Source organism: Cuculus canorus, chromosome 16, assembly GCF_017976375.1.
Source record: "Cuculus canorus isolate bCucCan1 chromosome 16, bCucCan1.pri, whole genome shotgun sequence".
In the NCBI taxonomy this organism is placed as follows: domain Eukaryota; kingdom Metazoa; phylum Chordata; class Aves; order Cuculiformes; family Cuculidae; genus Cuculus; species Cuculus canorus.
In genome coordinates, this window is record NC_071416.1 from 2,137,632 (window position 1) to 2,150,897 (window position 13,266).

The 13,266-nt window shown below is 53.9% G+C and overlaps 1 protein-coding gene across 1 annotated transcript in view; it reads left to right on the forward strand.

The window, feature by feature from the left end:
* Positions 1–1,549: 1,549 nt before the first annotated feature.
* The window catches only part of LOC128853845 (hydrocephalus-inducing protein homolog), a 44,377-nt gene continuing 32,660 nt past the window's right edge, over positions 1,550–13,266 (forward strand). The window contains exons 1-2 of the mRNA XM_054081835.1: positions 1,550–1,744; positions 10,782–10,907. Coding sequence (XP_053937810.1) covers positions 1,550–1,744; positions 10,782–10,907 — 321 coding nt within the window. The remainder of the gene's footprint in view (positions 1,745–10,781; positions 10,908–13,266) is intronic.

Sequence of the window (13,266 nt, forward strand, 5' to 3'; positions counted from 1 at the left end):
GGCAAAGCTCGGCCCAGCTACCAACTGTCTGCCTGGCAAATCCCCTGTGCCCAGGAGGCTCCTGCCCACCTCTGCCTGCCGCATGTGTCGGGCCTTCCCGGGACGGGGCTGACAGGGCTTGGGCACACAGACATGGGAGGGGAGGAGGGATGAACGCAGCTGTGGCTGCTGGGCGGGGAGCTCCCTGCACCCCCACAGACTCCCCTGCACCCCCATACGGTTCCAGATTTGAAGGCGGGCCCTGACCAAGGGTCCCTCGGGGGGGCTCTGGGGACAGGGGCGTCCTTGGCGTGTCCCTGGGAGAGGGTGTCTGCACAAGGGGGCACTGGGAGGGTCCCTGCAGGTGGGAGTGTCCTGTTCCCCCCGGGGTTACCCCAGGCCCTACCAGTGAGCAGATGGGGCTAAACTGGATTGAGCTGGGGGGGGGGTGGGGGGGCAGCTAGCAGGTGAGGGATGGGGAGGAGGCAAGAATATTAATTGATTGATAAGCCCTAATGAAGGGGATTAAAGAGGGACGAGCTGGGAGGTAAGGGGTGTGTGTCTGCTTTGGTTCAGTCACGGGATGCATCCAGAGCTGGGGGTTCGGAGGGCTTCCCTAAGCGGGGGGGTCATTCCCCCCTCCAAAGGGCTTGATCTCCCCTCCAAGGGCTTCAATTCCTCTTCCAAAGGGTTCAATCCCCACTCAAAAGGACTCAGTCCTCACTCCAAAGGGTTCAACCCCCTCCAGAAGGTTCAATGTCCCCTCCAAAGGGCTCAATCTTCCCCTCCAAGGGGTTCACTCCAAGATCCTAGGGATTTCTCCCCAAAATCCCAGCTCTTCTCAAGCCCCCAGCACTGCTCAGAAGTCAGGATTCAGGTCCCAAATGATTCTCCTTCTGTACTCTGCACCATGCCTATAGTGTTCAGATTTGGGCCTCTCGCTATAAGAAAGACATTGAGGTCCTGGAGGGCGTTCAGAGGTGAGTGACGAACGAGGAGCTGCAGAATATCTTGCAGGTTTAGGATCTGCAATGAGTTGGGCTCCAAGGAGCTGCTCCTCACCTTGGGGTATACACTCTGGAGCGGATGGCACCAGCTCAGTGCCATGCAGGGATGGTGCCCATCTTCCTTGGGAATGAGGGGCTGCTCACCAGCCTCTTCTGGAGCACAGATAGTGGCATCTGCCTTTCTACCTGGCCACAAGGTGTGCCCACAAGATCTGTCCCGAGCTTCTAAGCCTGTGAGCTCTTCTAGGGCAGGGCTCCTCACTGCAGGCTTTGTTGGAGATCAGAGGAGGCTTTGATGACTCTTCTGTCTTTCCTGCATTTTTCATGCAGGAAAATACCAACAGATGGAGCAGAAAATCTCCAGGAGGAACATCCCAAGCATTTTTACCTCGCCAAAGACATGGTCACAGTAATGAGCTCCTCCCTCCCCAGGACTCTTGTTCCTTGCATCAGCAGGGACTATTTTGAGCAAAGGAATCGATGTGAGCAAAGAAACTGGTGTAAGTAAAGCCCCTGCTGCTGGCTTTGCTGCAGGCGCTGCTGGGAAGCTGCACAGCACGACCATGGCTCCTCCCGGGACACCTCTGACCTTGCTTCCTTCCTCCATAGTACTTGCAAGATATCTCCGACCAGCGGAGAAGACAGACGTTGTCCTCATGGCCATTGAGGCGATGAGGAACTCCAGCGTCTTTCAGAGGGAGGCGATAAAACTCATGTGGGATGTGTTCACGCGCGACCCTGCCTGCTGGCTAGTGAAGGTAGGTGGCCCATGGCCAAGTCACCCTGTCCATGAGCCCTGCCAGACTCCATCCTTCCCAAACTCAGGCATCTTGGGCACCCAAAGCCACTAGAAGCCAGCAGAGAAGGATGGAAAGGGCACCTGAGGCACCAGGGGCAGCACCATCCTCACTTGGGTCCGCCCCAGGCACCAAATATCATGACATGCATTGAGGAAAACCTGAAACACCTCAATTTGGAGTCAGCTCGGCAGATCACAGGGTCGCTGCTTTTCCTGATGACCAAACACTGTCCCAGTCAAGTGGCCACGACATTGTTGAAGATGTTTCCACCAAATGGCAGATACCACCTTGAACAGCCTTGAGGTTTGTTCCCTGAGGGAGAGAGACTTGGAGACTCTCTGGCTGCCAGAGCCAAGAATGTCCAGAGGAGGCCACGAGGATGATCGGAGGCCTGGAGCACCTTCCATAAGCAGAAAGGCTGAGAGCATTGGGGTTGTTCAACGTGGAGAAGAGGACACTCCAGGGAGACCTTAGAGCAGCTTCCAGTAGGGAAAGAGGCTCCAGGAAAGCTGGGGAGGGGCTCTTGGTCAGGGAGTGCAGGAAGAGGATGAGGGAATGGTTTTGAGCTGGAAGAGAGGAGACTGAGATGAGATCTTAAGAAGTGTTTTTCTGTGCAGGTGGGGAGGCCCTCGCCCAGGTAGCCCAGAGAAGTGGTGGCTGCCCCATCCCTGAAGGTGTTGCAGGCCAGACTGGATGGGGCTTGGAGCATCCTGATCCAGCCAAAAGCTGACCAGCCAAAGCTGTCCAAGCCAGCCCAGAGCTCAGGGCCACACAGTTGCTGCAGAGTTTAGAGGGGAAGCAGTAAGAGGAGTGGCTGAAGCCCCTCGGTCTGTTCAGCCTGGAGAAGAGGAGACTGAGGGGTACCTCATCATGCTCTACAGCTTCCTCACATGGGGAGGAGGAGGAGGAGCAGACGCTGAGCTCTTCTCTCTGGATGTGAGGGCGTGGCAGGAAGAGGAATCAGCAGAGGGTTGGGCTGGACATTAGGAAAAGGCTCTTCCCCCAGAGGGCGGTGGAGCATTGGAACAGCTCCCCAGGGAAGCAGTGGCAGAGCCAAGCCTGGCAGGAGTCAGGAAGCGTTTGCCCAGCGCCCTCAGCCACATGGGGTGGATGTTTGAGGTTGTCCTGTGCAGGGCCAGGCCTTGCTCCTCTCCTTCTGCCCAGGCCAGCGGACAGCAAGGTCCACGTCCTGCAGGGCGGCCGCCAGCCGGGCTGCGATGGCCCAGGCTGCCCTGCTGACAGAGCGCTCTGCCTTGCAGCTCTGCCCTGCCTCGCTGGGACCTGATGTTCTCCATGCCCGAGATACTGGATAAGCTTTTGAAACAGCTGTCCCTGCACCTGCAGGACAAACGGGTAATCCAGAGGAACATGGAGAGTCTGGAAAAGTGGGCCCGCATGAGGTTCAACAAGGCCAAGTGTCTTGAGACAAGCTGGAGACACAAAGACAAGCACAAATCCAGTTTGGCTAGAGAATGGTTTTGGAGCATCCCTGAGGAGAAGAACTTGGGGTGCTGGGGGATGAGAAGCTCCACATGAGGAGACAATGTGTGCTCGCAGCCCAGAAAGCCAAACGGTGCCCTGGGCTGCATCCAAAACTTTGAGAGCAGCAGGGCCAGGGAGGGCATTCTTCCCGTCCGCTCTGCTCTGGTGAGACCTCAGCTGGAGCCCTGTGTTGAGTTCTGGAGTCCTCAGCATGGGAAGGATATGGATCTGTTGGAGCGAGTTCAGAGGAGGCCAAAAGATGATCCAAAGGCTGGAGGACCTCTGGTATGAGGACAGGTTGAGAGAGTTGGGGTTGTGCAGAAGGCTTTGGGGAGACCTTAGAGCAGTTTCCAGTAGGGAAAGGGGCTCCAGGAAAGCTGGGAAGGTACTCTTGCTCAGGTGACTGCAGGGACAGGATGAGGGGAAATGGTTTGGAACTGAAAGAGGGGAGACTGAGATGGGATCTTAGGAAGAAATATTTTTCTGTGAGTGTGGGAAGGCCCTGGCCCAGGCTGCCCAGAGCGGTGGTGGCTCCCCCATCCCTGGAGGTGTTGCAGGCCAGGTTGGATGGGGCTTGGAGCAAGCGAATGCAGTGGGAGGTGTCCTTGCTTATGGCAGTGGGTGGTAATGGATGGGCTTTGAGGTCCCTTCCAGCCCAAACAATTCCATGATTCTATGCCCATGACCTTGAATTCTCTCCAGCTGGCGCAGCGCAGGAGCAAGGCTGAGGAATACTTAGATCAGAGCCTTCTGTACCTGAAGGATGCTCAGGAAGCCTTGTGCTTGGTGGCTGCAAGGTTCATTGGTGAGCCACCACCCCGGGGTCCTTCTTCTGGGACATCCTGGTCCCAGCACTCACCATGGCACTGGGAAGCAAGGGGGATCTGATGGAGCTCTGTCCGTATGGCTTGCTGCACGACACCTGAAGGGCCGAAGCTCAAATAAGGTGTCAGAGATCTGCTGTGGTGAGGAGGGGCAGCGTTGGGTTGGTCAGGGCTGGTGGAACAGGAAACAGCGAGTGTACAGGGTGCTGCCATGCCAGATCCTGCTTCAGGGACACCTGTCTGGGGCAGCTGGGACAACAGCTCTCTCCTGGCTGGGGCTGGGGAGGTCTTGGGGGGGATGCTCAGGAGTCTCTGTAGACACGGGGCCTCCTCTCAGCTCTGTTTGTTACCATCACAGCCCTTAAGCCTGCAACAGAAGATAGTGACATCTTGGTCTGTTCCCTGGCTACACAGACCATCCTCATTGTGAACCGTCCAAGGCAGATGCCAAGAGCAAAGCGTGTTCTGCAAGCAGTGCGCTGCTGGGGCCTCTGAGCCAGGCAGAGGCACTGGTGGTGCCTGTAGGGAAAGAGGTCATGGAATCATAGAATCTCAGAATCATTGAAGACCTAAGGTCATCCAGCACAACCATCGGCACCACTTCACTGTGCCGGCTACACCATGTCCAGAAGCACCACCTCTACGTGGCATGTTGGTGCTGTGTTCATGTTTGGTCTGGATGATCTTAGAGGTCTTTTCCAACCTGAAGGAGTCCATGATCTACACTCTGTCTGAACCCTTCCAGGGGTGGAGACTCCAGCACCTCCCTGTGCAGCCTCTCCCAGTGCTTCATCATTCTTTCAATAAAGAAATTGCTCCCGATATCCAATCTAAATCTCCCCTGGTGCAACTTGAGGCCATTTCCCGTTGTCCTATTCCACGTTGCTTGGGTGAAGACATCAGCACCCACCTCCCCATAACATCTTTTCAGGCAGTTGTAGACAGTGATGAGGTCTCCTGTCAGCCTCCTCCAGACCAAATAGCCCCAGGTCCTTCACCACTCCCACAACCCCTGGTCTCCAGACCCTTCCCAGGTCTGTTTCCCTTCTCTGGATGTGCTCCAGCCCCTCAATGTCCTTCTTGGAGTGAGGGGCCCAAAAGTGGACATGGAGGGGCTCTATCCAGAGGGAATCGCAGCTCCCCAACTCCCAGGGTCTGGGTTTGGGGTGAAGGGGGCTCTTTCCTGAGAGAATCGCTGCTCCCCAACTGCCTGGGGTGGATCTGGGGTGAGGGGGGCTCTTTCCTGAGGGAACGGGTGGATCCACACACCCGTGCCTGCCCTGGATCCTGCGGGGATTTGAGGGGCTGTTCCCTCACGTGAACTCTCCCATCCATCCCTCCCTCCGCGTGCACCTGTATCATGGGTGGGGATGGGCAGGAAAAGGCAGGCGCGGAGGGAAAGGGGCGGTGCTGTTTTGTGGTGTTGTGGGGCGAGGGGTGTTTGTGTCCAGGAAAGAGATGTGTGGGTCTGGGAAAGGGCAGAGAAGAAGGGGAGGAGAGAGGGAAGATGTAGGGAGGGGAGAATGGTGGGAGGTCAGGGTTGTGGGGCGAGGGTGTGAGAGGAATGGGTGTGATTGAGGGAGTGATACTGACAATGCTGACAAATCAACTCTCTAAGACACATTTTGGAATTTTAGAAAGTGAACGCCCTTTATCAGACCTGGGCAACATGAGGAGTGATCTCTGTCAGTCACGTGCAGTGAGACAAAAGCTGGGGACAGAAGAGATTTCCCACTTACATGCAGATGGATAAATTTCTCTAGAAATCTTATGCATATTCTATTACTTCCCAAGGTCTAATTCTAATGTTATTATGAAACTCTTGCTCGTTTGGAGCTGGCTGCAGCTCTGCTTGACCTTGGATTTGAGACAGGAAGATTCCAAATAGAGAGGATTACAGAAGAGACATCTGTTCAGCACAGATCATCCTTCACACAAGGTGTTATTGTCTTCAAAGAATGGGCAGTGTCTGGGAATGAAGCAGAAACCATGCTCTCAGAGGGACATTCTGGGTAACATTCAAAACCCAATTGCTTAGACAAAACTGAACTGTACGACTTAACTCTGAACTACTTGTATCAATGGGTTGAAAATATCCAGGCCTCAGCATCTCCTGGGGTGAACGGCGTCATCTCGCAGGATGGCACAGAGGGGAAGACTCCAGTTCACAGCTCGCTATGGGGTGAAGAACTGCATCTCCATCTCCCAGAACGCAGTGGACTAAAGGACTCCACTCCCAGCACATTGTGTGGATAAAGATTCCACTTCCCAAGAGACTGAGGGTCTAGGGCTCTAAGTCACATGTGCGGTTTAGTGAAGCTCCAGATCACTGCACGCCATGGGATGAAGAACTCCACTGCTGTCCTGCTGTGGGTGACAAATTCCACTCCCAGCGTGACATGGATGGGAGGATTCCAGTTCTCAGCTGCTGTGGGGGGAAGGATGCCAGCACCCAGTGTGTCACTGGGGGATGGACTGCAGCTTCCAGCACACTTTGGGGTGAAGGACTCCATTCCCACCATGTTCACGGGGTGAAGACCCCCATGGTTCACCATGTGCTGTAGGTGAAGGACTCCAGATGCCAGTGTGCAGTGCAGTAAAGGGCTCCAGGTCACAACATGCTGCAGGGTCAAGTGGTCCAGGTCCCAGCATGCAGCACAGTGAGGGACTCCATCTCCCCGTGTGATGCAGGGTGAGGGACTCCAGCTCTGAGGACGCTGTGGAATAAAGGACTTCAGCTCCAAGTATGACCGCTATAAAGTGAAGAGCTGCCCTTCCAGCCTGCTCTGGGGTGGACTCCAGCTCCCATCATGCTGTGAGATGAAGGACTCCAGCTCTTGGGGTGCCGTGGTACTGCAGCTTCCAGGCTGCTGTGGATTGGCAGAATTTAGCTCCAAAGATGCTGCAGGGTGAAGAAATGGAGCTCTCAAGATTCGTTGGGGTGTAGGACCCATCTCCAAGCGTGCCACTTATTGAAGGACTCCAGTTTGCAGCGTGTTTTAGACTGATGGTCTCCCAGCATCGCTGCTGTTGAGGGACTGTAGCTCTCAGCATGGCGTGAGGAAAAGGACTCAAGTGTGAGCAGGCTGTGGGGCAAGCGATGCAAGATCCCATCAAGCTGTAGGGTGATTCCAGGTCCCAGCATGGTGCAGGGCTGTGCGCTCCAGCTTCCAGTGTGCTGTGGAGTAAAGGACTTGGCTGCCAGGCTGCTACTGTGTGAAGGGCTCTGTCTGTCAGCATGCCGTGGGGAGAAGGACAGCAGCACACAGTCTGCCATGGTGTTACGCACACTGAAGGACTTTTCACAGATGTGATTATTTGAGACTCTGATTTAGCAGCAGTTTAGAATTTACTGAAGTGGCTCGTGGAATTAAAATAGCCAATACCTACTAACACTTAATCATCAGTTGATTAACAAAGCGATTTAAAGTTACTCAAGAATGTTTGCCCTAACTGCCGCAACTCCTGAGTCACAAAGTCTGCCATGGAGAGGCTCACGGCACTGGAAGATGGGGAAAAAGTTTTTAGCAAGACCTGTGCCAATAGGATAAGGGGTGATGGTTTTAAAGTAAAAGAGAATTTTAGAGTGGATATCAGGAAGAAATGTTTTTCTGTGAGGGTGGTGAGGCACCGGCCCAGGCTGCCCAGAGAATTGGTGGCTGCCCCATTCCTGGAGGTGTTCAAGGCCAGGTTGGTAGGGACTGTAAGCAACCTGATCCAGTGGCAGGGGGATTGAACCGGAGGACCTTCATGATCCTTTCCAGCCCAAACCTTTCCATGATTCTGTGATTCCTCTTACATCATAGAATCATAGAATCATAGAATAGATTGAAGGGACCTTAAAGGATAAGGGATGAGAGAAGGTTTGTTGGTTGTGCTTTTTGTTCCCATCAAGTCCATCTGGTGAAAGATACCATTTTCTACTAAGGAAACTTATTCCACCTGTTGCAGAAAGCACTGCAACAGTTCAGACAGTGCAGAGAGAGGCTGGATGGGCCTCTCCATAATTCCAGTTCTGTGTGGAATGCAAGCCCTTGTGACTTTGCCTTATCCCAAATAGGTATTGCTGGACTTGCTTTGCAGATAGAAAAGTTGTCCCCCTGTGGTATCAGACCCCTTGCCTGGTCCTTGGCAGAGCTGCATTTAGATGAATGCAAATTTGTGACCTTCCGTGGTCTCCATGGTCCATCTTACGTGTTGCCTCTGACATGGGAGGGATTTTTTCTCTAAGAAGGAAAGAGTAAAATGTTTTGGGCTGGTCAGGGCAATGTGGAAGGTTTCCTCTCTGTGGCCTAGTTGGGAGTCCCCGTGCTGCTTTGCAAGGGGAAGTGGCAGGGCTGTTTCTGTGGAGGAGCCCAGGGGGGACACTCTGGGGGCAGGAGTGGAGCAGATACCTTGAGAGGAAGGGTGGGGGATGTGTTCCTTCCCGCTGCCCCACTCTTGGTTCTAGGACATTGCCCGGATATGATGGCTGTGGCTTCCAGAAATGCTGTAAGAGTGGCCCTGCAGGCTGTGAGATCAGAGTGTGAGATTCCTGCAGGCCCTGCTGGAGGTGCCAGTTTGTGTCCTGGGACTGCTCCTGGCTTTGCTGCTGCCTGGAGGCAGAGCCATGCTGGAAAGGCTGCAGATATTATGGCTGTTTCTGCTGACATCACCGTTTCTCAGCGTTTGCAGGGACATGAGAGGTCCCAGACTTAGGACAGTCCTCATGTACCATCTTTCCTGACTGCAGATGGATTTCTTCCCAAGAAAGGGAGCTGTCACCAAGATTTCATCTGCTCCTGCTGTTTACTGCCACCTGAAATCCACCTTGGCTTCTGATGGCCTTGTTATCTTCCCCTCTGCTTTGGAGGTTTCCCCCCTGCTCTCGAGGCCTTATGTTTATTACAAAGCTGATCCGTCAGGAGCAGGGAATGTTTCTCTCACGGAGGATCTGCAGGAGATGTTAGGGGCTGTTTTATTTTGCTGGGTCTTTGATGTCTTGCTGGTTGCTGGGATGTGTGAAGGATGGGAAGAGGGTTAATTAAGAACCTCAGGTTAAGAACATCCCCAAAGAAAGCACCCAGCCTGGTGCAGCCATGGACTACTGTGCATTCCTGCTTCTCCGGGTGGGAGCTGATGGAGCTGCAATGTGCAGTGCAAGGACCATCAAAATAGACTTGCAGGCCTTGGGACGGTTGGTGAGGGAGGTGTGGGGAAGACAATGGATGCCATATTCTTGGAAAGAGTTCTTTCCCCTTATGCACTGGGCTGGTGGGAGCTCCCTGCTGGAGCTGCGTAGGCATTTGCAGCTGTTTGGAGACCTGGGCTCTCGCCATGTGTTTGGGGTCTCCCTTCTGCTGAGCTGGCAGGCGCTGCACTGGATTGGGGGGAGCGCAGGCAGGCACTGCTCCTCTGGGGGGACCAGGCAGGCACTCAGCATCCCTGGGTGCCCTCTGCCTCGTGTCTGCCATCGTGTTCCGTAGCCCCGCCCCCCTCTCTGTGAGCTCTCTGCCCCGAGTGGTGTTGAGGCTCACCCGTTGCCCTGGGAACGAGGGCAGTAGCCCACTGGCAGTGAAGCTTGTGGGAGTGTGTCCCTGCATCCTCCAAGAAGTTGGTCCGAGTGGCGACTAGACTGCTCCAGGAGTGCTCGACACAGGTTGTCCAGCCTTGCCGCTTGCCCAAAAGAGGGGAAATAGCTCAGGGTTTTGCTTCCATGAATCTCAACCCTGCAGCTTTAACGTGTTCTGGTTATGAAACAGGGTGGGGAGGGCTCTGATCTTCACTAAGGAAGGGTGCCCCAGCCGGGAGACACGGATAGCCTTTGTGTCTGCCATGAATGGGAGTCTGCATTTTTGAAGTCCCATTTTTTCTTCTTCCAGGTGACTTGAGACATGGCCGCTGGCGAGATCCATTGGTCCATGGAGTCCACCAGAAGGGCTGATGGATTCCAGGGCAGAGTGGCAGCACCTCGTGGTCGGAAGCTGGTCAGAGCGGCAGAGAAACCTCTGGCTATAAGTACCTGCGGTGTCCAGGTAGGAGCTGTGTTCAGGCTGGGGACTTCCCCTGTGTCCCTCCTCTGCCCACCCCTCCCATTGTCCAGCAGTGCTATGAAGCCAGACACCAGCTCTCATCTCTGTGCTGCTGTGCTTCTGTTGGAGGTGGCTCTTGTGGGGCAGTGGGGTTTGGGATCTGCGCTGCTTCAGCACAAGTCCAGGGTCTTGCCTGAATATGCCACTGGAGCCAAATTAAATGAATATTCTGGGAATTGTGCTGGAATAGCTGGAGCATGAGCGTGTGCTTCTATGCATCCTCTGTGGGTGGGCAGTAATATCTGCTGTCCTGATGGCACGCTGGCCAGTGCTGCTCTGGCCATACTGGCCCTCCAGGAGGCAGGCGTGTGGCTCCTGCCAACTCTCTCCAAAGCTCACTGGCTCAGTCCAGCAAAACTAAAGAAACAAATGCCTGAAGAGCAGAGATCCCCAAAGGTGTCACATTGGATCGTAAAGGACCAGCTAATGGGACAGAGGCGCTTGGTTAGAGCACATGTATTCCACTCTGTACTATTAATTTACTGTCATTAACTATTTCAGCAGGGATCTTAGGGGATTCCAGGATGATCCTAGGGGCTGTGATCACAAATTATTCATCAGTGGCACTTGCACAAGAAAAGCCTTTCTGAACCAATTTCTGTGTCTCTTGTGTTTCAGCCGACTCCCCCTGCCTTCAGGAAGGGGAATTCCCTCTCCATCGAGCAGAGTCTGGCTGGCACTTACGAGGTGAAGCTGCCCCGGATCACCCAGCTTGGAAGCAGGAGTGAAACCTGCCATGGAAAGGTAACCTTTTCCTGCCCTTTTCTCTGCTGTTTGATGAGAAACTTGCAGAGGATTCGTGCTTGTGCAGGCTTGCCTCCAGCTCGTTCCAAGGCCTCAGTAACCATGTCCTGTTGTCCTGTCAAACTGCTGGGGACAGTGGATTCTTTCTGCAGGGGAAAAGAATCATAGGGTCACTAGGTTGGAAATTACCCTCTGGATCATCAAGTCCAACCATTCCTATCAATCCCTAAACCATGCCCCTCAGCACCTCATCCACCTGTCCTTTAAACACCTCCAGGGAAGGTGAATCAACCTCCTCCATGGGCAGCCTGTTCCAGTGCCCAATGACTCTTCCCGTGAAAATTTTTTTCCTAATGTCCAGCCTGAACCTCCTTTGGTGCAGCTTGAGGCCATTCCCTCTTGTCCTGTCCCCTGTCACTTGGGAGAAGAGCCCAGCTCCCTCCTCTCCGCAACCTCCTTTCAGGTAGTTTTAGAGAGCAATAAGGTCTCCCCTCAACCTCCTCTTCTCCAGGCTAAACAACCCCAGCTCTCTCAGGCGCTCCTCGTAAGACTTGTTCTCCAGCCAATTCCTCAGCTTCGTTTCTCTTCTCAACATCCTTCTTGTGGTGAGGGGCCCAGAACTGAACACAGTATCTGAGGTGCGGCCTCACCAGCGCCGAGTACAGAGGGAGAATCACCTCCCTGGACCTGCTGGTCACACCATTTCTGATCCAAGCCAAGATGCCATTGGCCTTCTTGGCCATCTGGGCCACTGCTGGCTCATGTTCAGTCAGCTGTTAACCAACACCCCCAGGTCCTTCTCCTCCAGGCAGCTTTCTAGCCGGGCTTCTCCTGGTCTGTAGCTGCACAGGGTTGTTGTGCCCCAAGTGCAGGACCCGGCAGTTGGCCTTGTTAAACCTCCTGCCATTGGTCTCAGCCCATCGGTCCATCCTGTTCAGATCCCTTTGCAGAGCCTCCCTACCCTCCATTTTTCCCTGGTGAACGTTGAGGTCCAGGTCTGTACTGGGCCAATACACATAACCTCTGCTGGAGTTGATGGGTCCTGCTGGAGTCAGCTCCCATCTTAGCTCCCGTGCCTAAAGCACAGTGCTGGGAGAAGGCTGGGGCAGGACACAGGGGCACAACCCTGTCAGTTTCCATCCTCCTGCTGAAACAGCCACCTCTTGCTCCGATGTGGTCACTGTCAAATGCCTGCAGTCCTGACTCTCTCAGCGGTGGCAGCTTTGGTCTCTGAAGGCTGTGGGCCCTGTGGTAATTCCTCAAGAGGAAACAAAACCAGTTGCATTAATAGTTTGTGTTGGAACAATGTGTAGGGCCCTTCAAAGGGTGTTAGGTTGGTGGGCTGCAGGGTGCTGCCAGGCATGCAGGGGGTTCACTCTGGGCAGAGCGAGATGCACGTGCTCTACCTGGATCAGTGTGTTTAAAGCTGCTTTTCCCATGGGAGTGTAGTCCTTGGTAGGTGACTGAGGTGGGCTGTTGAGTGGAAAATTGCTGGCAAGAGACCTGTAAGAAATGGGTTAAGGATTGCCCTGGACTGCACAGGAGGTTGTGAACGCATCAGACGAGTGCACAAGGAACTGGCAGCATGCTGCAGGCACCGGCTTCAGTGGGATCAGGATCTCTGTGGAGGAACAGGAGACCTGCCTGTGCCTTTAGAGGGGGAACAGCACAGCTGCAAACGGGGAGCCAAAGCAGGGAGGAATTTTCTCAGAGTAATGCCTTTGTCAACACTTGCTGTTAGTGTATGTTTTCAGATGTGCTTCTGCTGTGGTATTACAGAAAACAGCAGTCATAGACTACAATAAAGCTCCCATCTAAAGCTTGTGGAAAAAAGAGATGCCAAGCCTAAACTCACTGAAATTGCCCAATAGTGCTGTGAGGAGCTGAATCTAATCACCATCCAGCATTCACCTCACTTGTCGTTTTCCTTAACACGAATGCCTTTTTCCTTAACCGGCATCTCCTGGGTGCTGGTTTCAAGGCTGTGTATCAAAATAGATATTGGGGGCTATGCGGGACTTGGTGCCTTGGTCTCAGAGTAAAGATTATCCCAAAATTGTTTCCCATGGAGTTTCACGTAGGTTCTTGGGTTTCACTTGCTCCTTGAGTGCTCTGGAGCTGTGCGACCACATCAGCACAGGGCTCAGCCAGAAGTAAGGGCTCATGCCTTGCATGTTTGGAGAAGGAAACCTCTTGGAGAAACACCTCCCAGTGGAAGTTTTTAGATTGAACCTGCTTAAGGTGGTCCAGAAACTGTTAATCAGCTCAGAACATGGGTGGGTGAGCTCCTGGTTCCCCAGAGTGTGCCATGCAGATATGCTCACCCGGGGACTGTACTGCACTGGAGGTCATGGATCTT